This window comes from Corythoichthys intestinalis, chromosome 6, assembly GCF_030265065.1.
Source record: "Corythoichthys intestinalis isolate RoL2023-P3 chromosome 6, ASM3026506v1, whole genome shotgun sequence".
Lineage (NCBI taxonomy): Eukaryota > Metazoa > Chordata > Actinopteri > Syngnathiformes > Syngnathidae > Corythoichthys > Corythoichthys intestinalis.
In genome coordinates, this window is record NC_080400.1 from 44,006,802 (window position 1) to 44,032,569 (window position 25,768).

Sequence of the window (25,768 nt, forward strand, 5' to 3'; positions counted from 1 at the left end):
AATCTACAGTAATCTTATACTGAGCCCAGGAGGCCTATGTAGGCCTCTAGGACCGATCCAATCACAAGATCAGAAATCAGGCTGACCGGGCCATTTTTTAGAGGATCGGCATCGTTTTTTAAATTTTTCGAAAATATAAATTAAAAAAAAAATTAAGGGCATACGTAAAAGTAACAAAATAATCCAGCAATTCAATGGCATTGCCAAAAGAAAAAATATATGCACGTTTTATACTCTGCAATACTCCCAGAAAAAAGCTGAAAAGGAAGCACTATAAACAGTACAGTACTGTACCATGATTGAAACTTTATTTATTTATTTATTTATTTTTTTAAACAAAGATTTTTTTCGGTATTGGATCGGGACTCGGTATCAGCAGATTCCTAAAATAAGGTGACTTGGACTCAAAAATATAGTGCAAAAATATACGATATATACAGATGTATATATATATATATATATATATATATATATATATACTGGACTGTCTCAGAAAATTAGAATACACAATATTCTAATTTTTTGAGACAGTCCTGTGTATATATACAGGACTGTCTCAGGAAATTAGAATACACAATATTCTAATTTCCTGACTGTCTCAGGAAAATACACAATATTCTAATTTCCTGACTGTCTCAGGAAAATACACAATATTCTAATTTCCTGACTGTCTCAGGAAATTAGAATATTGTGTATTCTAATTTCCTGAGACAGTCCTGTATATATACACAGGACTGTCTCAAAAAATTAGAATATTGTGTATTCTAATTTTCTGAGACAGTCCAGTATATATATATATATATATATATATATATATATATATATATATATATATATATATATATATACAGCACAGTATATTGAATTAATTACCAGTCAAACAAAACACATATAATTGACTTACATAACCCCATTCCGTCATTAAAAAATGCATTGTAAGTTCAACGCACCTTTGTTGGATCACCCAGTCAATAAAGTCAACAAGACATTGATATTAGCTGGCCTTGTAACTGGGCTCAACAGTTCAATGTCACCTCTTAATTAAATGCAAAAAAGTAATGGCAAAAGAAAATGTTCGAATTAAAGCGGACTCTCTTTCAATTCAGTAATAACTACACACTCTGACTTTCCACCACTGTACTACAGTCCAACTCACATTACTGAGTCTGCATTGTTGACCAAGAGCAACACAGCCTAAATATAGTCAAAACCCACATACGATAGTTTGCAAGAGGGAGGGAAGGACAGACTAAGAGACGAAGAGCATGCTTACAACGAGAAAGCCAGAAGGAGGAATGTTTTCTTGGACAGTGTCCCAATACTGTAAATAAGAGGCATGAGATATTACTCATTAAGCACAGGCGCAAGAGCAAGGGGTGGGGAAGTGCTGCAGAGATACCGTGCATGTCGACGACACCTACCCTGAGAGTCATAACCCTCTTGAGACCCACGATTCCCCATGTAGAATGTCTACCCCGATTTCAAAATTGCATATAGACCGAAAAATGGAGGGAGTGGTGTCTTTACAAAGGCCCTTTTTACTTCTTTCTGCCCCCTCTACAGGTGTCCACCAAAATGATTTTTCAGTGTTCAGCTCTGCCTCTTTCAGCATGCCTCAGCTTTACTCCTCCCTCTGACCTTAGCAGCTCCTTCTGTGCCAGACTTTTTTATACCCTAAAGAGCGTGACCACAGGTCGTTCCTGCCCACAGCAATTAGGACTTTTCAATTGCACAAAATAACTATACAGCACATATACATATTTTTTTTCAAGTGTTAATGTGCAATATTCTGTGTATATTTATAACACAGGTTATAGTACATTGTTTGGAAATATAATTCCATTTCCTTTCTTCTGGTTTATTTTGATCATGCACATTCTTTTAAATTAAATATTTTATGAATGTTGATGCAACCAGTCAACTTCCTCCTTGAAGGATAAATAGTTTACCCCCCATTGATTCTTCTATGTTCTACTTCCCCGCCCCCTCCATCAAAACTACATTGGCAGGGAAGCTGAAATGTAGGTAGACATTTAGACTACAGCCCTGAGGGAAAGTGGAGCAAGGGGTTATACTGATGTGTCACCCTAGAAGAACCCTTGTGGATCATGCCCTCTCAGAGGACAAACCAATCTGTTGAATTGCTGTAAAGAGAAATAGCATAACAAAGTATACAAGAAAGGAAGATGAGACTTAAAGAAAACAAAGTATTTGTACAAAGTATAAATTTAATATAATTTTAATATAATATAAACTTGGTTGTTCACCAGGCTTTCAAAAAACTTGGCTAATACCAACATCTCAGAGCTAGGTCTGGAATTATTCAATGAAGTGTCTGGGAGTCCTCATCACTACGCTGGGAAGAGTCATGCAGTGCTTTCAACATCACCACCTGGCGTCAGCGGGGATTAAATCGAACAAAAATTACAAATGTACTGTAACTACAGTTAAACGAAACCCGACAAAACCGCCACTGCCTTTTGACAATCAGAATTCTTGTGCTCATGTAATAAGACTCTGTAGGAACCAGACCTCTGATGACAATGTAACTTAGGTCTGTTGGCTTTTTTTTTGTTGCTTACTCTAAATGCACATGCACAAAGCGATAATTCAGGGATCATTTCCTATCATAGAACCATAGTTACGTTTATAAAATATATTTTAAATGGGAATTTAAATGCTAAATTAATATATTCAAAGATAACTGGCCATGTGTGAAACGTAATTGCTCTCTGAACTTAATAACTAGGAGCACTCTCAGTAGCAACAACTGTTTTCAAGCATTTTCTATTACTGACGATGAGTCTCTCCCACCTCTGTGAAGAAATTTTGGCAAACCCTTCCAAGAAGAATTACTTAATTCAACAACACTGTTTTAGAGTACACACTTTTTTTGTCATTCCAAAAGCATCTTTGTTATTTTTTTAAAGGCCATTCTAGGTTTCTAGACAAATTTATTTTACTGGGAGCACAACCGCCCAAACCCTTAAATTTGAAAGGTGCAGAAAAACATTTGACAAGTTTGAAGCAAAACATTAACCATACATCATTGTGTGAGTGACTCAGATTGGGTGCTGACCACTTACCGTAGTTACCATATTCAGCTGGGCTTGTGCTTGGGTAGAAACCTGGAGTTGCAGCTGATACAGAATATTGCTGGGGTGTAGCCACGAAGGTTGGTGAACGGTACTGAAAAACAATATAATTTAGGGTCAGAAGGAGGTACGTAGCAATTAGTTTAAGTAATTTAGTAGTTTAAGTAATTTATGATTATATGTAGTGGTAATAATACAAGCAGTGGAATTGGTATCACCACAGATATTAAACTTCTCTAATTGCACTTGTAAAGATGCTTCAATACCTATCTGGCCACCATTAACACTTTATACAGCCTGACCCATACAGGCAGGTGAATTCGTAACTAGAGTTGTCCCGATCAGTTACTTCGTATTTGCGTCCGATACAGCTATATTTAAAGTATTGGACAAAATCGGATTTGGTCACAAGATCGGATCAGGTCACGTGTTTTTAGCCCCATGGCGCTTTTCAGCTTCTGTAAATCAAACCACTAGGCCAGGGATGCTCAAGTACTGTCCTTGGGAGCCCCTATCCAGCTTGTTTTCCATAACTCCATCCTCCAGCACACCTGAATCAAATAATCTAGATCATTGTCAGGCTCCTGCAGAGCTTGCTGATGAGCTCGTCATTTGATTCAAGTGTGTTAAATGAGGGAGACATCAAACACAAGCTGGTTAGGGGCTCTTGAGGACCAGACTTGGGCACCCCTGCACTAGGCAACATGTCCTCTGTGTGGGACTACGTCTCTTTTAAAAAAAAAACAAAAAAAAAACGTGTACTGACTAATCCCTGTATCTAGTCAAGTACTGGATGATAGTTAGGATATTGTGATGATGACATGTGCTCAGTGCAGTTGGCGATGCGAAGCAAACACCAGCGAGTCCATTTCTCAGTTCCAATAGTTTATTCTGGTGGCGTCTAATAACTCAAAAAGCACTCCTTCCAAATAAAAGTAACAAACCAAAAGACTCAAAAACCGTATTCACAAATGAATAAACAAAATGAGTATATTCCATTCCTGTACGCTGCACTAAGACAGAGTCAAAAACTGTTTGCCCTCCTAACTACCAACACCTGTGACATAATTAGCTGTCATTTTAAGCATACCGGGGCTGACTCCAGGTCAGTAGACGGACACAACTTACAGCCCCTAGTGGCAAGGAATTAAATTACCATAACAACACAAATCAGGAATATGGCTCTTACAAAACGAAAAAGTAAAAGAGCATAGTATAATACTGTATTTGTAAACAGAGCACATAGACTCCACCATCAGTTGACAAGAGAGCTCCCACAGACACTGCGCCACGCCTCCCCGTAGGGGGCCGGACCCAGGCAGAAGCTGAGTTGGCTTTCACTGTGATAAACTCAAGCACACGCTGTGTTCTAACGCCATATTTAAGTGGAGATAAGGAAAAGGTTTTAATGCATACAAGCAGGAAAGAGTGTCTTAAGAGTGATTTGGTCGAGGATTGAAGGTAATTATGATCATTTTCACACCATGCATGCACTTTGAAACTTTGTGAATACAATGAAATGAATAGAACAAATTAGCTAACTTTAGCTTGAAATATTTACGTAAAATGACTAATGATTTCCCGGCGTTTTGCATTTAACAAAAAGTGTAGAGTGTTTTACGTTCATATCTATAAAAATTCCACAATTTAAGCATTTATTTACAAAAATTTTCAACTTAAAAAATTGTTTCGTGATGGCGACCATTTTGGATTACACAATACCGTAACTTTTCCTTGAAATATTTACGTAAAATGAACAATAACTGCCCATTTTTTGCTTTTAACCAAGAACTAGACTGTTTTACATTCATATCTGTAGAAATTCCACAATTTAAGCATTTATTTACAAGAATTTTCAATTTAAAAAGCTCTTCGTTTTGTGATGGCCGCCATGTTGGATTACACAATACCGTAACTTTGGCTTGAAATATTTACGTAAAATTAACGATAATTTCCTGTTTTTTGCTTTAAACCAATAATCAAGACTGTTTTGCGATCATACCTATAGAAATTCTGCGATTTAAGCATTTATTTACAAGAATGTTCAACTTAAAAGCTCTTTGGTTTTGTGACGGCCGCAATGCTGGATTTTGTATCTCTACACAATAGCGGAATTCAACCTAAATAAATTGTGATTGTATATAGAAAAATGCAAATTTTGCTTTTCTTGAGTAAAATTAAGATGATTCTGCATGCTTTCATCAAGTATTAAGTTTGTGATGTGAAAATTGAGTGATTTAATAGCTGTCTAAAACTTAAAAAAAATAAGATGCTATTTTGGGCAAAAACTTATATGATATTGTAAATATTGCTATTGATCCTGATAATACAGGTGATTATCTCTGCATTTGGTGATTTTTGTGCATCTAGCATCTAATTTGAGAATTTTATAGCCATTTTAGGTTTTGTTATACATGTAAAAAAAAAATAATCGGGATTTTATTAGGGAACGACTTTGAATTTTTTGACGTCACTGCTCATGGAGACTCATATATGCCTAAGGGACGTGCCTGTTTTGGTTTTAGGTTGCGAGCGACTCTGGTTTTGAAAATATTTGAAGTTTTTGAAAATAGGCCCCCTACGGATCGGCCATGAAGCCCGTGTCCCGTCAACTTATAGTGAAGTCTATGTAGATTATTTCTCGAGGAGGTACAAGGAGGGCTCATTTTAATACAATAAAACATGATTCCTTTAGAGTAGTGACATCAGACTAAGTTAGCAACAGCTGATATGAAACGTTCTTTATATTTTGACTGTTATTTTTTTTTGTTCTTTCATGGTTGGTTTTTATCATAGCTTTTGAGTTTGAGCTAGTTTGGGTTTTATATATTTGTTATTTAATGTATTCTTATAACCTGGTTGGCATCTTGACAGAGAACACTTGCTGCAAAATGTAGACACAATGCTACATAAATGATCGTCCCAACGCCTTTGATGAAGAAAAAAAAATCCACAAATTAACACCGATAAGGCACACCTGTAAACTGAAAATGACTTCAGGTGAGTATTTCTCAAACCTGATCGAGAGACTATCAAGAGTGTGCAAAATACAGTAGCAATCAGAGCAAAGTGTGGCTCGCTACTATGAAGAACCTAGAATATTAACGTTTTCAATTAATTTAATTTTTTTTCATGAGTACATAATTCCACGTGCCTCATCATTTTGATACCTTCAGTTTGATACACAAATGAGAAGATGTGTACAAACTTTTGTCCTGTACTGTACGGAATACTGGTCGCATTATTTTTTGCATACTCTTGAATGGTCTAAAATATAGGTATAGGATCAGAAGTTAAAAAAAAAAAAAAATATATATATATATATATATGTATATGTATATACTGCAGATGTGTGTGTGCATTGTGACATCCAAATTAGGAACCATGTCAGCTGGGTGTAGATATTCTAACCATAGATATAAACTAAAGGTGTCTGCAAATTATGTACACTCTGTACTAAAGGTTAATGAACTCCACTTGAGCAATAGAAGAGGCTGTTCTCTCCCCAAACAAGTTTCAGGCCATGAGGCTAGCATACAGCTCCACTGCTTGCTGCCTTATTTATGCCTTGGCAACTGCAGCACTGGTATGAAACCGCACTGCAATGTTGGGGTAGGCAAGCCACTAGGGAAGTACACCAGAAAGATGGGTCTGGGATGTTAAAATACCAGCTACAACTGATGTATTATAAAAGTGTTATATTAGTTTAAAACTTGCCATGCTTGATCACGGTAAAGTACTGTACAGGTACTGTATGTACCCTGGAAGCCATCCTGGTGAATTATTCCGGCATGATGCACCGGTAGGAGACCCCTGTGTGACCCAGGATATTCAAGAGAAAATATTTTTTCCAGTTGGCCTGGGAATACTTTGGTATCCACACGGAAGAATTGGATGAAGTGGCTGTGGGGAGAGAGGTCTGTGCTTCGATGCTTAAGCTGATGACCCTGCAACCTGACATCTGATGTCGGACACTCGGACAGACAGATGGATTTTATTTCAGTAATTTTGCGCTAGTTGGACAAAAAAAATCACTGTTTAAAGTACAAAATATGACATGGGTTTTGAACAAATTACAAAAATTAAAATACCTATACATCAAATCAAGATGACTTTTGCAACTTAATCTTGACAAATGACACCCTAATATTGTTTTTAAACGAAGCAGCTTGTTTACTGTTAACAATCCTAAAAAATGAATTATCGCTCACATACTACGATACATGCTGGCCAATATTTTAAAGTGTTTGCTTAGCAAATTACCAGACGGAATCGTGGATATTTTCCTACTTGTTGCTTTATTAACTTTTAGTAGCAAAGGCATGGACAGAAGACAATATATCTGTATGCTGTAGTAGCCTGGCTGTGCAAAGTGCTGATTGCCGTAGCGGCCAAGTTGGAAGGAGATAACATTCCCATTAAAAGGCAATGCATGTAAACTGAAAATAGATCATAATTTGCATTTCTCAACTACATTCTTAGGAAGTGGATGTTTTTGTAATGTCAAATATATGTTGATCACAAAACATTTGGGGGGTGGGGTGGAAGAACCCCCAAAATATTCTTTAATATTAAGAGGTTATAAACAGTTCCCCTTTGCCTTGAAAGGTGGAAAAGCGCTATATAACACCATTAACACCATTTGTGATTTTACAGCATTGTGTGCAACTGTATAAAGCATAATGTGCATGCATTCTTGTTGTTTTGGGTTTGTGCCATCCACAAATTGGAATTTACTGACAGTTTGCCCCCACTAGCTTCGACGTACGCATGCGGCTCTAAGGTGCGAGACATATCTGCTGTTGAAAACATGAGGTTTGTATAAAATGCATAAAAAGACAGACACCTATTTTTTTTTGCAACTGTATCTATTTATATTGAGTACAATTTGTAAAGAGACAGCAATCATATACACTGCCCCAAAAAATAAAGGAACACTATAACACATTGTAGATCTGAATAAATGAATATTTTTATTAAAACACTTTGTTCTTTCCATAGTTGAATGTGCTAACAACAAAGTCACACAAAAATTATCAATGAAAATCAAATGTATTAACCCATGGAGGTCTGGATTTGGAGTTATACTCAAGATTAAAGTGGAAAAACACACAAGGCTGATCCAACTTTGCTGTAATGTCCTTTAAACAAGTCGAAATGAGGCTCAGTAGTGTGTGTGGCCTCTGCATGACTGTAGAGCTGTCCGGACTAGTCGACATAGTCGACGTCATCGATGACGTAAATCCGTCGACGAGCACATCCCGTTGACGGTTAATGAAGGGTTAAAAAAATATATATGCGTGGAAAGTTCAGAATGTCGGATGCTCTGTATGCAAGCGGGGAAATGGGCGGCACAAAGCCAAAAAAGCGCACCAGAGTGTCCAAAACACTGACTTATTTCAAAGAAACAACGGAGGGTACACTCTTCTGTCCTGTCTCTTCAATGCCAAGCTTGACTGCACGTCGGCCGTGAATTAAACACCTCAAGCGCCGTCACCCAGTTTTTTTTTTTTTTTTTTTCATTTTTTGTACACCAGAGGGTGCTGTCGCCTTACTGAATAATAATGTTTCATTGACAATGGGCTTATAAGTGCTATTAGTATTGTCCTTAATGCTAACTGAAAGGTTTACTTCATGTTATGGTTTATTTTATGGTATAGAAAATTATATAAGGTTAAAAGGTCATAAATATATACAGTATATACAAAGATTGCACTCAAGGGAGAGATTGTCAATGATAAGGAAATAAATTAAGGTAAAGGCAATTCATTGATATATAAATAAGGTTTAAAAGGAAAAAGGTGAAAAGTTTTTGTTAATTTCTAATTGTGTTGTTTTATTTGTGTGCACCGTAGCTTTTACGGTGTGATTACATCAAGGATGGAATAAAAGTTGTAAACCATCAGTTTAAGAGACCACCTTTTCAATCGGGATGCTATACAAGTTAATTCTATCAGCATTTGAACTCATTGTTTATTTGTGATTTATTATTGTTATTTACGTGTTTATTTGTACTTTAATATATAATTTAAGTGTTCCAATATGTTTTTTTGTGAATTGATAAGCGTCAACAAAAATTTCATTGCTAAATTAGTAAACAAACCCCCCCCCCCAATTTTTTTTTAATTATTAGATTAGTCGACTAATCGTAAAAATAGTCGGCTGACTAATCGGGAGAAAATTAGTCGTTTGGGACAGCCCTACATGACTGTACGACCTCCCTAAAATGCCTGGGCATGCTCCTGATAAGGCGGCAGATGCTCTCCTGAGGGATCTTCTTCCAGATCTGGACCAGGGCATCCGTGAGCTCCTGGATAGTCTGAGGAGCAACCTGGCGGCCTGTAAGAGAATCCAGGTGGCAGGTAGTTACTCCAGGAGAGCTGGACAGGGCCGTAGAAGATCCTTAAACCCTCAGGGTTCAAGGAGGAACAGGATTAACACTGTCAGAGCCCTACAAAATTACCTCCAGCAGGCTACTGGTGTGAATGTTTCTGACCAAACAGTCAGAAACAGGCTCCATGATAATGGCCTGTAGGCCTGACGTCCTGTAGTGAGCCCTGTGCTCACTCTGCAGCACCGTAGAGCTCGATTCACATTTGCCATAGACCACAAGAATTTGCAACTACACCACTGGCTTTGTGCTGTCAACATGATCACATGCGACCGACGTGAAAGGGTCTGAAGATGCCGTGGAGAATGTTATGCTGCCTGCAACATCATTCAGCATGACCGGTGTGGTGGTGGGTCAGTGATGGTCAGGGGAGGCATATCCCTGGAAGGAGACAAAGACCTCTACAGGTTAGATAATGGCACCCTGACTGCTATTATGTATCAGGATGAAATCCTTGGAACCATTGTTATAAGCTACTCTTGTGCAGTGGGACCTGGGTTCCTCCTGGTCCACGACAATGCCCAACCTAATGTTGCGCGAGTATGCAAACAGTTCCTGAAAGAAGAAGGAACTGATGACATTGACTGGCCCCCACATTCACCTGACCTAAACCCAATAAAAAGACCTCTGGGACATTATGTTTAGGTTCATCTGGCACCGCCGGGTTACTCCACAAATTGTCCAGGAGCTCAGTGACGCCCTGGTCCAGATCTGGGAGGAGACCCCTCAAGACACCCACAGTCATCTCAGTAAGAGCATTCCCCGGCACGCGGAGGCCATACACATTACCGAGCCTCATTTAGACTTGTTTAAAAGACATTACATCCAAGTTGGATCAAGTGTGTTTTTTCCTTTTGAGTATTCCTTTTTTTTCTTTTTGAGTATAACTCCAAATCTAGACCTCTATGGGTTGATATATTTGATTTTCATTGATTTTGTGTTATTTTGTTGTCAGCACATTCAACTATGCAAAGAACAAAGTATCTAATACAAATACTTCTTATTGTCAATCAGATCTACAATGTGTTTGTGTTCCCTTTACTTCTTTGAGCAGTGTAGTACATCTTGACCCCCACGGAACTCCGATGAATGTCTGACCAGTTGACCAATTGATCTAAATAATTTTTTAAGTGATTAAAAGATAAGATTTTCAACCCATCTAATTGTAAAAGCTCTTCAGTGAACAACACTGGTATCACAAAAGCTATTTCAACACTCCCAGAACCATCACCATTGGCGGGCCATAAGAGGCCGCGCTCACCCATCAAAAGGCTGGAACTTTTAAACCACCTTATCCTTTGGGGGGTTCATCAACTTCCAAACGCACAAGTGCAATTGAATACGGACAGGCCTTTAAAATTTTCTAACTTGAAATAAACTTTGAAGATGTATTTACATGTAATATCAAATGGCGTGGTTTTAGGCATCTGATCAGAAAATATATAAAAATATAACTTTTTTTGTATCAAATTGAAATCCCGCTGCTGACGCTTTACCATTATATATTTACAGTACAATTTTCCCATTTTTTTGCAGCTGATCAGAAATAGCAAACCTGCCTTAGACGTGATGATTATTGCCATTGAATGCCGTATACTGTAGGCTTATTGTGGCTTATCATTTTTATTATTACTCAAAATATACTAGTAGGTATGGGGTAGTAAATATTGTACACCCATTCGTTTCACATGCCCCCCTTCAGACTAGCGTCTGTTGATAGGCCTGAATACCCTCCTGCCAGGAGTTTTGTTTATACCTGTGCTTGTATAAAATAGGCCGCTCCCTGTGGTGAGCTTGGGAAGGGCAAGTGTTGTCCTGAGATCATCATCATTTGGGAACCAGGGGCTGGCTGGTAGACATGGGTGGGAGTTGGCCGAGGAGCACTGCTGGTTGGAACAGCTCGAGGCCCGCTGCTGTAAGGCAAACCTGGTCTGTTGGTGAAGTAGGACTAGAATGTCAACAGGAGCGAATCCAAAGAGGAGGACCATGAAGGACAAAGGGAGAGAAAGCAAAGTGAGGGAATTGACAAAAAAAATAAAAGGGGAAGGGACGTACAGTTTTGAAGCATAAACATTAAACATATATATAACATACACACATAAAAAACATACAGTATATACCACACATATACAGTATATGTGTGTGTGTGTATACGTATATATGTTCTGTACATATACTGTACATATACAGTGGGGCCAATAAGTATTGTGCAACTTTTTATTTATTTATTTTTTAAGTTCACCCATTTAAAAATAGGTTTGTAATTTCCATCATATACACATCAAGCATAATCGACAGAATGTTAAAAAAAAAAAAAAAAAAAAAAAAAAAATCCATTAAATCTGTATGATTTTTAAACACTTTATTTCTGTAACTGGGTGGCTCAAACGTATTGGGAATCCAGCGAAAGTTATCTTCAATACTTTGTGATGTAGCCTTGGTGGGCAATGACAGAGGGCAAACAGTTCCTGTAGGTCTTCAAAAGGTCTACACACTCTTTAGTTTGTATTTTGGCTCACTCCGTTGCACAGATCTCTAGAGCTGTGATGTTTGAGGGCTGTCCTTTTGCAGCACATTTTCAACTCCCTCCACAGGTTTTCAATTGGGTTGAGGTCTGGAGACTGGCTAGGCCACCCCAGAACCTTGATATGCTTTTTGCGGAGGCACTACTTGGTTTTCCTTGCTGATTGCTCCGGCATAATAATGATCCATTGGTCGACCTCTAGTACATAAGTCGATAGGGCGGTCAAGGCTCAGTACAACAGGGGGGAAAAAAAGGCGTGTTGTTTTTTAATCACAGCATTTGAAAGTTTCTTCTTTTGAAAACTAAAAAGCATCTCTTATTAAAGTTCAAAATAAATGGAAGAAAACATCAAACTTGTTAATATGCGTTTTTATTGTTCTAACATTCGTTAATTCACAGTTTATGCGCAAAAATAGACAGCACACCCTTTTTTTGTAGGGCTCAAATGAGGTAACGTAAGTGACGTAGCACTCGCCAGCTGGCGACTTTGGTAACTTTTTTTTAAAAAATAAAGATACTACCATTGTCAGTGTCGGATTACACACAGTTAATTGTAAACCATTAGCAGTGGACATACACTCACATATAAGAATTATTTTCGTATTGGCTAAATTAAAATGAGCAAATTGTTCCAAAACTGAAAAAGCATCTCTTTAAATAGTGCAAAAATAAATACCGTACTTACGTAGGGTTTCAATTACTTCAGTCTACAGCAAAATAAACATTTCCCCATTTGAAAATATGAAATAAATACACTTTAAAACATTTTGGCAATGGTGCATTTGACAGTTCTTACTCTGTACATTTGCCATAACTTTCCTAATAGTGATTAATGATAACTTCGTCTGCTTTGGTTTGTCTTCTTTTTCCCGTAAGGTCGGTTGTTGGTTTAGGCGCATTACCCCTAGGCCTGTTGCGATAACAAATTTTAGTGGGCGATAAATTCTCTCATAAATTATTGCGATATGCGATATTATTCAGCCCCCCCCCCATTTTTTTTAACCAATTTACAATAAAATAGTAAGAATACAGGATATATTAATAATACTAAGTAATATTAAGTACATCCATTTAAACGCAATAAACGTTTACTCAATATCAATACCGCACAGAAACAAAGAATATATATAGTTTCTTTTTCTAGAAAAATAAAATTGCACTTCAATGACTTAAAGTGCCTGTGACACGAAAAAGCATGTTTATTTCATAATACACGCGGTATTTTATGCCCCTGAATGATATGGGCCGCTTGGATGTGTGTGGAAGCGATCGCTATTTTTATTTAGTTTTTTGAAAAATGCGCCATGAAAATGAGTGACTTCCGGCTTCGGTCTTGCATTGAGGAGGAGGGCGCTGTGACGTGTACGGTAGAAGACGTCCTTTTCACGCTACAGTGTACTGTTGTGTATGAGGACGAAGGATTCAGCTGATTTTGCGGATTAATACATTTATTTTTCGCATCACGCCAGCCAAACGGCTGCAGAAAAATCACTCTGTATGAGGGAGAGGTGTATGTGCCTTTTTGGAGTTTCAAAAGGTTCCCATTCACCGTGGATATTTACTGTGGGACCATTGGACTTATGAGGAAGTGAGTAAACATCTTGTTTTGTATTATGTCAAATACGAATAGAGCGATTACAAAGTAAACACTACAAACTTTCTTTAAATGAAGGACTACTTACGTTTGATCATTGATAGGCATGTAAAAAACTCTCCTAATGCTCATTAGCAGCAGCACGTTAGCTGCACAACAACTCCAGCCACCCTCCTCCAGGGAACGAACTGTAAATTGCTCTCCGCCGGGCGGTTTGCCGATCCGCGAAGGCAATTGACAACCGGGTCGTCATGTCAAATAATCCAGGATAGTTATGTGTGATTTTCCGCTTCGAAGACTTTGAAACATCACTCGGTTCGGGTTAGCATGTCGGCTAGCTGTCACGCCTTCTGGTTTGTTTACATTCTCCGAAGCCGGGGAAGGGAAATGACATATGTCCGATTTAGGTGTCATAAAATATCGTTCGGGAGGTGCGACAGTAAAGGTGAAGTCGACAGTTTTGACCATTATGGAGTAATTTTGCCATGTCGTCCTGAATAAATGCATTTTTATTATTTCATATTCCATTCAGCACAAGACTGTTAGTTTCATGACCATGCCATTTATTTAGCAATTGGGGAAAATACTTGGATAAAAAGAATATCCTGTAAAAAGATTGAAGTAAAGAGACAGAAACAATGACATTTTGCCGCTCTCTTCGTCGCGTTTTCCTCGTTGTGAATAGTTCCCCCTTGACGGGCTGACTGGTCCTTCTCAAGCCATTTATATAGCTATTGGGGAAAATACTTGGATAAAAAGAATATCCTGTAAAAATATTAAAGTAAAGAGACAGAAGCAATGACATTTTGCTTCTCTCTTCGTCGCGTTTTCCTCGTTGTGAATAGTTCCCCCTCGATGGGCTGACTGGTCCTTCTCAAGCCATTTATATAGCTATTGGGGAAAAATACTTGGATAAAAAGAATATCCTGTAAAAATATTGGAGTAGACAGACTGAAACAATGACATTTTGCGGCTCTCTTCGTCGCGTTTTCCTCGTTCTGAATAATTCCCCCTCAATGGGCTGAATAGTAAAACCGATGAGCCCAGTCTACCGCTGACTTCATCCACCTGTTGGGGACGCTAAAACCCTATAATGGTAGGCGTGGCTAACCGGCAGATTAACAGACTAATTTCTCGTCATCTGTGCTTTGCTAAATTGTTGTATATAGTCGAATCGTCTCAAAATATGATTCTAATTCACATAATAATGCCATTTAAGACTTTTTTTCTCATGTCATATGCTCTTTAAGCATTTAGGCACAGAGGTATAGAGTTGTAGTAACACAAACAATTGTACTTCAACAACAAGAGAAAACTACATTAAGTAGCCATAACAAAAATTTGGCTTCACTAAGGCTAGGTTCATACTGCAGGTCGTAATGCACAAGTCCGATTTTTTGTCATGTCTGGTTTTTTGGCACGCCCGTTCAGACTGCCTTTGTCCATGGAGCCCGTTCTGGTACCACGCATGCGCACTAATTCGTAGTCCGAGATGCGCTCAACAAAGTGACCCGCATGCACAGAAGCATCAAAACAAATTACACATGCCAGCTGTATGTCATTCCAGGGTGATCATATTTTGATTTCCAAAAAGACGACACAAATAACATACATTCATAATCCCCGTTTAGTCTTTTATTCAAAGTTCATATGGACTGACAGAACGCATATACGCACGCACATACAGTTGTGGTCAAAAGTTTAAATACACTTGTGAAGAACATAATGTCATGGCTCTCTTGAGTTTCCAGTTATTTCTACAACTCTGATTTTTCTCTGATAGAGTGATTGGAACTGATACTTCTTTGTCACAAAAAACATTTCTGAAGTTTGGTTCTTTTATGACTTTATTATGGGTGAAGAGAAAAAAGTTGTAGCTGCCACTAAGGCAGAATAAAGAAATAAATAATTGACTCTTTGATCTGAGGGTGTAATGTTAAGCATTTAGTCTCTTTGATATGGGGTGGGAACTAAAGTTCACTGCCGCGAGTTGACAGGGGCACTATTAAGCGTTACATCGGCTTATTATCTGATGAACACTACTAGAGTACAGACAACTTTTCAGTACCTCTGATTAAGATCAACAAGGAAACATCTCAAGTGCATAGTGCATCGAAGAATTGAAGCTGAACTAATTTCCTCTGGAGTATGCGGCCAATGAGGTAATTTAGTTTGTGTTATTTGTTAGTTTGCGTTAATTGACTTAGTTTCTGTTAGTGTAGTTATGTATTCATGATGTCTTATGCTTTTGTGTGAATATAATTTGACTTAATGTAAATATTTGTCTGAACTGACTTTATGTATATTTTTATCTGTATTGTTCAGTTCTCACGGCATTGTCACGCCATTGTCAAGGCATTGTCACCGCATTGTCAAGACAATTCAAGGCATTGTCAAGGCAAATCAAGTTCTGTGATTAAAGCCCGTAAAAGAGAAACAGCTTGGTTCGTCATTTCGACTCGAGAGGGAATTACAAAAGTGATCAAATCTGCTGGGTCAAAAATATACATACAGCAGCGCTAATATTTGGTAACATGTCCCTTGGCCATTTTCACTTCAATTAGGCGCTTTTGGTAGCCATCCACAAGCTTCTGGCAAGCTTCTGTTTGAATCTTTGACCACTTCTCTTGACAGAATTGGTGCAGTTCAGTTAAATTTGATGGCTTTCTGACATGGACTTGTTTCTTCAGCATTGTCCACAAGTTCTCAATGGGGCTTAAGTCAGGACTTTGGGAAGGCCATTCGAAAACCTTAATTCTAGCCTGATTTAGCCATTCCATTACCACTTTTGATGTGTGTTTGGGGTCAATGTCCTGTTGGAACACCCAACTGCGCCCAAAACCCAATCTTCGGGCTGATGATGTTAGGTTATCTTGAAGAATTTGAAGGTAATCCTCCTTCTTCATTATCCCATTTACTCTCTGTAAAGCACCAGTTCCATTGGAAGAAAGACAGCCCCACAGCATAATACTACCACCACCGTGCTTGACGGTAGGCATTGTGTACTTGGGGTTAAAGGTCTCACCTTTTCTCCTCCAAACATATTGCTGGGCATTGTGGCCAACAGCTCGATTTTTGTTTCTTCTGACCACAGACCTTTCCTCCAGAAGGTCTTATCTTTGTCCATGTGATCAGCAGCAAACTTCAGTCGAGCCTTAAGGTGCCGCATTTGGAGCAAGGGCTTCCTTCTTGCACGGCAGCCTCTCAGTCCATGGAGATGCAAAACCCGCTTGACTGTGGACACTGACACCTGTGTTCCAGCAGCTTCTAATTCTTGGCAGATCTGCTTTTTGGTGATTCTCGGTTGAATCTTCACCCTCCTGACCAATTTTCTTTCAGCAGCAGGTGATAGCTTGCGTTTTCTTCCTGATCGTGGCAGTGACAAAACAGTGCCATGCACTTTATACTTACAAACAATTGTTTGCACTGTTGCTTTTGGGACCTGCAGCTGCTTTGAAATGGCTCCAAGTGACTTTCCTGACTTGTTCAAGTCAATGATTGTTCAAGTCAATAATCACTCACAAGAAATTACTAATTCGTGTTGCTGTATGTATATTTTTGACCCAGCAGATTTGATCACTTTTTCTGTTAACCCATAATAAAGTCATAAAAGAACCAAACTTCATGAATGTTTTTTGTGACAAAGAAGTATCTGTTCCAATCACTATATCGCAGAAAAATCAGAGTTGTAGAAATAACTGGAAACTCAAGAGAGCCATGACATTATGTTCTTCACAAGTGTATGTAAACTTTTGACCACAACTGTAAGCCTTGACTTGTGTGCGTGACGTGACGTGGGTGTGTCAATTTGCTCCGTCTCGGCCATTTAAGCAATACTGAAATACTGCTCATTCGGCGCATAGAATGAAAATCGAAAATTGTCAGGCTTATCCTTTTCTCCATATTTTTTTTTTATGACTGTGGTCAAGCCGGCTTCTGCATAAAAGCAGAGTTCAAGCTAGAAGCTAATGCACAGCTACATCTAGGCCTGTCGCGATAACAAATTTTAGTGTGCGATAATTTATTTCATAAATTATTGCGATATGCGATATTATTGCAACCCCCCCCCCAGTTAGAAAAAAAAAATTACAATAACACTGTGAGAAGACAGTATATACTAATAGATCATGTACACCCATTTAAATGCAATAAATGTTTACTCTTAAATTCAAAAATACTTTTTAGGAAAAGACAACAATAATAATACTGCACAGAAACACAGAAGAAATAAAATGTGTTTTTTAAGAAAAATAAAATTCCACTTAATAATTTAAGCATCTAGGCAAATGAAAACGTTTCCCCTCATAGCTTCTGCTATGGCGTTTAATGTGTAATACAGTGGTACCTCTACATACGGAGTTAATTCGTTCCAGGAGCTTGTTTGTAAGTCGAAATGGCCGTATGTCAAGCAGGATTTTCCCATAAGAATACATTATAATTCCAATAATTCGTTCCACAGCCCAAAAACCCACACTACATCCTAAATAAATACTGCTGTTACAATTGCAAATAGCAATTACAAAGAGCAAAACAAATAAAATATGAATAAAAATCAGAATAACAATAATATAATAATAGCAATAATAACAATAATACAGTACAGTACCTGTAATTATGTAACGAATCGGCTTCTAATGTGGCGGACTTTTTTTTAGTGTACCTGAACGCACCGCGTAACGTGGCGGACTTTTTTTAGTGTACCTGAACGCACCGCGGGGCTGACGGTGAGCAGGAGAGCGCTATTTTACTTTCTGTTTCGATCCTGGCGTCAACAGCAGTGGACACTCGGCGAGTTGATGGAATAAATGATTTGAAACCTGACGAAGCTGGCGATTTCTTAGGCGATGTTACCACAATAAGAACTGTCACCTTAACTTATAAAGACTGGCGAACGGAGGGGGTCCGCCGGCCGATATCAGCATTCTACGACCCAGTTCATGGATGCACACTTATAGTTTGCTATCATTAACGTCTTCATTTCAATGGTAAGCGTCACCTTTTCTTTCTTTTTTTTTCTCCACCTGCACTAAACTTAAACTGCACTAAACTAAAAACAGAACTAAAATGCATTTTTGCGTAGTTGGTAACAAGGAAGCCGAACTTTTAAAAGCACGCCAGCAGCACGCGCGTACGCAGGTGCACGCGAGGTGATAAATCGCAGCGGAAAAATTATCGCCTTCATTTTTATTTACCGTGCGATAAATGGAATTATTGCATATTGCGACAGTCTTAGCTACATCGCTCCCGTCCTGCCTGCCGCTTTCGCTTTGCTGACTTCATTGCTGCATGAATTCCGATTCGGGAGACTTGAAAGTTCAGACCGCCAGCCACATTCTGGAAAAATGTGGCCCAGATCGGATTTAGACCACATACGAAAGTGACCCAGATCGGATTTGAAATGGTCCACCTCTATGCGACTTGTCACGTTCAGACCGTCAAGTTAATGCGTCACTTGAGTCGGAAAAACACGAAAAAATCGGATTCCTGCATTAAGACCTGCAGTATGAGCCTAGAAAGTGTCAAACAACATTAAACGGAGGCAAAACTGTCTCATTTCTTCAGCAATGAAGCGGACTACACTTTCCGTGAGGGAATGCCATTTTGCGCGATCTCTAATGCACTGTATGCCAACAGTGCACTCAGCCCCGCCTTTCCCCATTGAATGATGGTCACGCAAACTCAAATGTATACAAACGAATATACCCAGAAGTCAATAAAACAGAGTGAATCCTCGTCACAGCATATTGCGCTGTTGGTAACAAGGAAGCCGAACTTTTAACAGCACGTCCACCGCACATCTGCCGCACGCGCATGCCCTCGCGCGCACGCACGCACGCGAGGCGATAAATCGCAGCGGGAAAATTACTGCCTTCATTTTGATTTACTGTGCGATAAATGGAATTATTGCGTATCGCGACAGGCTTAATTACTCCTGGAGTAAAGGAAGACAAGGAGGACCAACTCCGACATGGATATTTTTCTTTTTCTTACTTAAACGTATTCACCGGTTGATTGCGTGCATCGAACAGTGATGCCCGTACCATAACAGTACAGGACAAATACAAATACTGTTTCACTCTTAATAAATTAATTTATTTTTAACGAGATATTCAAGAACTGGACAAGTTCAGGGTGACACTATACAACTCCAGGACTCAAACTAAAACTTTGATAAAAATCTGATGTTATAGTTTAAAATAAAAGTACTCTGAAAATCTGCAAATATGACTGTGATTTTGCCTGATTGGATTTTTATTCATTTTTTAAACTGATTTTCTAAGAAACGGCCTAGTTCAGGGGGACAGTGGACCACACTCCCATGAAAATCTGATAACAAAAGTACCGTACTTTTCAGACTAAAAACTACTTTTTTTCTCTCTTTGTGATCCATGAGGCTTTAATTTTACATTATTTGATCAAATACGTCTGTACATTAAAATTATTGCATTTCTATAAACAAAATTATTATTTCACTCAAATTATTCCTGATCAGGTGTGTGGTATTATTTATTACCTTGCCTGTGACAATTTTTACTTTACCAAAGAAATTGGGATGCAAATGACTGAGTCTTACCAAGGAGAGAATAACAACTGAGGCCATCACGTGAAATGTGAGGCAAGTGCCTCTTAACTCTTACCAACACAAGGCACATTGAGGAATTGAGACCTAATCGTTGGATGGGTTTAAAAATTCACCAGATCAAGGCAAGGTTATGAGTCTCGTTGCGAAAAACAGCTCACTGATTCAGCATTGTGGTGGGTTATATTATTTATGCATTTAACGTGCTCAACATTTGTTTTCATGCTAGTCATTGATTTTTATATAAGGTTGGAGGCTGGTTTCAAGGATTTTTAAATTATATATTGCACCATAATTTGATCAATGAAATGTACTTTACCAATGTACAGCCAACCACCATTATCTAACCATCAGTTTCTTACCTGTGAAAGGTCAGGGGAGTGGGCTAGGAGGGGATCGGAGGGGTTTCCTGTTATGGGCTGTGGTGCTTTATTCATTTCATTGAGTTCTGCATGGGGATGGGGAATCTGGACAAAAAGAACGCACCATTGATTGTTGAAAAAGTGAAAACATTTGAATTGTTCAGGGATGTTGAGAAAAAAAAATTATGGCACTGCTCCAGCTCATAATACAGTGGGGCCATATTATTTAGTCAACCACCAACTGTTCAAGTTCTCCTACTTGAAAAGATTAGAGAGGCCTGTAATTGTCAACATGGGTAAACCTCAACCATGACAGACAGAATGTGGGGGGAAAAAAAAGACAGAAAATCACATTGTTTGATTTTTAAAGAATTTATTTCCAAATTAGAGTGGATAATAAGTATTATTTGGTCACCTACAAACAAGCAAGATTTATGGCTGTCAAAGAGGTCTTACTTCTTCTAACGAGGTCTAACGAGGCTCCATTCGTTACCTGTATTAATGGCACCTGTTTTAACTCAGTATTGGTATAAAAGACACCTGTCCACACCTCAGTCAGTCACACTCCAAACACCACTATGGCCAAGACCAAAGAGCTGTCGAAGGACACCAGAGACAAAATTGTAGACCTGCACCAGGCTGGCAAGACTGAACCTGCAATAGGTAAAACACTTGGTGTAAAGAAATCAACTGTGGGAGCAATTATTAGAAAATTGAAGACATGCAAGACCACTGATAATCTCTCTCGATCTGGGGCTCCATGCAAGATCTCACCCCGATGCGTCAAAATAATAACAAGAACTGTGAGCAAAAATCCCGGAACCACATGGGGGGGGGACCTAGTGAATGACCTACAGAGAGCTGGGACCACAGTAAAAAAAGGCTACTATCAGTAACACAATCCGCCACCAGGGACTCAAATCCTGCACTGACAGACGTGTCCCCCCGCTGAAGAAAGTACACGTCCAGGCCCGTCTGCGGTTCGCTAGAGAGCATTTGGATGATCCAGAAGAGGACTGGGAGAATGTGTTATGGTCAGATGAAACCAAAATAGAACTTTTTGGTAGAAACACCGGTTCTCATGTTTGGAGGAGAAAGAATACTGAATTGCATCTGAAAAACACCATACCCACTGTGAAGCATGGGGGTGGAAACATCATGCTTTGGGGCTGTTTTTTTGCAAAGGGACTAGGACGACTGATCTGTGTAAAGGAAAGAATGAATGGGGCCATGTATCGAGAGATTTTGAGTGAAAATCTCCTTCCATTAGCAAGGCTGGCTGGGTCTTTCAGCATGACAACGATCCCATACACACAGCCAGGGCAACAAAGGAGTGGTTTCGTAAGAAGCATTTCAAGGTCCTGGAGTGACCTAGCCAGTCTCCAGATCTCAACCCCAAAGAAAATCTGTGGAGGGAGTTGAAAGTCCGTGTTGCCAAACTACAGCCCCAAAACATCACTGCTCTAGAGGGGATCTGCATGGAGGAATGGGCCAAAATACCAGCAACAGTGTGTGAAAAGCTTGTGAAGAGTTACAGAAAACGTTTGGCCTCCGTTATTGCCAACAAAGGGTACATAACAGAGTATTGAGATGAACTTTTGGTATTGACCAAATACTTATTTTCCACCATGATTTGCAAATATATTCTTTAATAATCCAACACTGAGATTTTCTGGGTTTTTTTCCCACATTCTGTCTCTCATAATTGAGGTTTACCCATGTTGACAATTACAGCCCTCTCAAATATTTTCAAGTGGGAGAACTTGCAGAATTAGGGGTTGAATAAATACATATTTGCCCCACTGTACATGTATAAATCTGCAAGGAACTGTGATTTCAAGATAGGTCATAGCCTTGTTCGCTACTGTGCGTACACCAGAGACGTCCCATTTGTAACATTCTCTCCTTTTAACTAAATTATTTGACTGAATTGACAATATTTAGAATCTGAATAAAATTCAACAGAATTAACAAAGTATGACACTAGTATACTCATTATTCACCCTTGAGAAAGCTCCTGAAATAAGTTTAAAAAGCATTTTACTAAATGCTAAATGATTAGGAATGGATTAAGTTAAACATTGCACTCACTGATTTAAAGGTCACTCACAGATAATGTAACAATACACTTTCCAAGCTCTTTATAAGCGCACACTGTGCTCCATAGGTCATGCATGCACAAAAACACAGAAAAGCCTGAGTCATGATGAATCTGTATTTTTCTTTTTTTTTTTTCAAAAGAATACTGCATAAATGGTTATGGTCTCTGCCTAACTTGAGATAGTTTGTAAAAGCAAATCGAATCCATGATTCTAAAAGTCAGCGGCACAATGACTATGCTTGGACATGCTCTGCACTCTGCAGTATAATTTTGTAAACCTAGAGTGGGGCAAATAAGTATTTAGTCAACCACTAATTGTGCAAGTTCTCCCACTTGAAAATATTAGAGAGGCCTGTAATTGTCAACTTGGGTAAACCTCAACCATGAGAGACAGAATGTGAAAAAAAAAAAAAATTATATTGTTTGATTTTTAAAGAATTTATTTGCAAATCACGGTGGAAAATAAGTATTTGGTCTATACCAAAAGTTCATCTTAATACTTTGTTATGTACTCTTTGTTGGCAATAACGGAGGCCAAACGTTTTCTGTAACTCTTCACAAGCTTTTCACACACTGTTGCTGGTATTTTGGCCCATTCCTCCATGCAGGTCTCCTCTAGAGCAGTGATGTTTTGGGGCTGTCGTTGGGCAACACGGACTTTCAACTCCCTCCTCACCCCATGGCATCAAAATGATAACAAAAACGGTGAGCAAAAATCCCAGAACCACACGGGGGGACCTAGTGAATGATCTACAGAGAGCTGGGAACACAGTAACAAAGTCAGTAAAACAATGCGCCGCCAGGGACTTAAATCCTGCACTGCCAGATGTGTCCCCCTGCTGAAGAAAGTACACGTCCAGGCCCATCTGTGGTTAGCTAGAGAGCATTTGGATGATCCAGAAGAGGACTGGGAGAATGTGTTATGGTCAGATGAAACCAAAATAGAACTTTTTGGGTTGAAACACAGGCTCTCTTGTTTGGAGGAAAAAGAATACTGAATTGCACCATACCCACTGTGAAGCATGGGGGTGGAAACACCATTCTTTGGGGCTGGTTTTCTGCAAAGAGACCTGGAACACTGATCTGTGTAAAGGAAAGAATGAATGGGGCCATGTATCGAGAAATTTTGAGGGAAAATCTCCTTCCATCAGCAAGGGCATTGAAGATGAGACGTGGCTGGGTCTTTCAGCGTGGCAATGATCTCAAACACACAGCCAGGGCAACAAATGAGTGGCTTCGTAAAAAGCATTTCAAGGTCCTGGAGTGGCCTAGCCAGTCTCTAGGTCTCAACCCCGTAGAAAATCTGTGGAGGGAGTTGAAAGTCCGTGTTACCCAACGACAGCCCCAAAACATCACTGCTCTAGAGGAGATTTGCATGGAGGAATGGGCCAAAATACCAGCAACAGTGTGTGAAAAGCTTGTGAAGAGTTACAGAAAACATTTGGCCTCCGTTATTGCCAACAAAGGGTACATAACAAAGTATTGAGATGAACTTTTGGTATTGAACAAATACTTATTTTCCACCATGATTTGCAAATAAAATATTAAATATTATATTATAATTATATATATTATTAATATATAATAATATTATATATATATATATATATAATATTATATATATATATATATATATATATATATATATATATATATATATTAATATTATAATATTATAATGTAATAAATATTAAATAACTTTACCACTGTAGACTAAATTGATGTAATTTCAATTATAATGTCCTCCAAACTATCAACATGCCTCCTAGACCCGATCCCAACCAAACTTTTTAAAGAGACCCTGCCTCTAACTATTGATATTATCTTAAATATAATAAATACCTCATTAGTTACTGGCCACGTGCCGCAGTCTTTTAAATATGCAGTTATTAAACCGCTTTTGAAAAAACCCACTCTTGATCCTGATATTTTGGCCAATTATAGACCTATCTCTAATTTACCATTTCTCTCCAAAGTCCTTGAAAGAGTGGTAATTAAACAGCTCTGTCAGCACCTACAGGACAATTGTTTATTTGAACATTTCCTGTCTGGCTTTTGAGCTCATCATAGCACTGAAACTGCATTAGTCAAAGTAACTAATGACTTGCTACTAGCCGCTGACGTTGGATTAGTCTCGATCCTGGTTCTGTTGGACCTGAGTGCAGCCTTTGACACAATCGACCATAATATCTTATTGCAGAGATTAGAATGTGACATAGCCATTAGAGGAACAGCCCTCTGCTGGCTTAAATCATATTTATCTAATAGGTACCAGTTTGTCAATGTAAACCAGCAATCATCACCGTACTCTAGAGTTAGTTATGGTGTGCCGCAAGGATCGGTCCTCGGGCCCATCTTGTTTACGCTGTATATGCTTCCTCTAGGTAATATCGTCAGAAAACATAGCATTAACTTTCATTGTTACGCTGACGACACACAGCTGTATTTATCAATTAAACCTGAGCAGATCAGGCAAGTGGACAAACTAAGCACCTGCGTCCGAGATATAAATACCTGGATGAGCACTAACTATCTTCTACTTAATCCTGAAAACTCTGGACAATGTAAGTGTAGCCTCCAGCACCACAGTTAAAAACCTAGGAGTTTTATTCGACCCTGACTTATCGTTTAAAGCTCACATTAAACAAACCTGCAGAACGGCCTTCTTTCACCTGCGCAACATAGCCAAAATTAGAAATATTTTATCTAAAAGCGATGCAGAAAAATTAATTCACGCGTTCGTTACATCGAGACTGGATTACTGTAACTCCCTACTTGCAGCGTGTCCTAAAAGTTCCCTAAAAGGTCTTCAGCTTGTCCAAAACGCAGCAGCAAGACTTTTAACAGGAACCAATAGAAGAGAGCACATCACCCCTGTGCTCCAGGCCCTTCACTGGCTTCCAGTCGAGTTTAGAATTAAATTTAAAATCCTCCTTCTTACATTTAAGACCATTAATGGGTTGGGGCCATCTTATCTCACCGATGCTCTGGTTCCATACCGCCCCAACAGAACACTCCGCTCTCAGAATGCAGGTCTACTGGTAGTTCCCAGGGTTTCTAAAAGTACTGTTGGAGCTAGAGCCTTTAGCCACCAAGCCCGTTTTATGGAATCAGCTTCCAG

At 38.8% G+C, this 25,768-nt stretch overlaps 1 protein-coding gene across 1 annotated transcript in view; it reads right to left on the reverse strand.

Annotated features, from left to right (window-relative positions):
* Window positions 1-25,768, reverse strand: part of LOC130917378 (eukaryotic translation initiation factor 4 gamma 1-like) — a 75,768-nt gene that overhangs the window by 44,403 nt on the left and 5,597 nt on the right. Inside the window, exons 3-5 of the mRNA XM_057838712.1 lie at window positions 20,547-20,651; window positions 11,243-11,434; window positions 3,087-3,189 (exon numbers count right to left, since the gene is read on the reverse strand). Of these exons, the coding sequence (XP_057694695.1) occupies window positions 3,087-3,189; window positions 11,243-11,434; window positions 20,547-20,621 (370 nt within the window). The 5' untranslated portion in view covers window positions 20,622-20,651. The remainder of the gene's footprint in view (window positions 1-3,086; window positions 3,190-11,242; window positions 11,435-20,546; window positions 20,652-25,768) is intronic.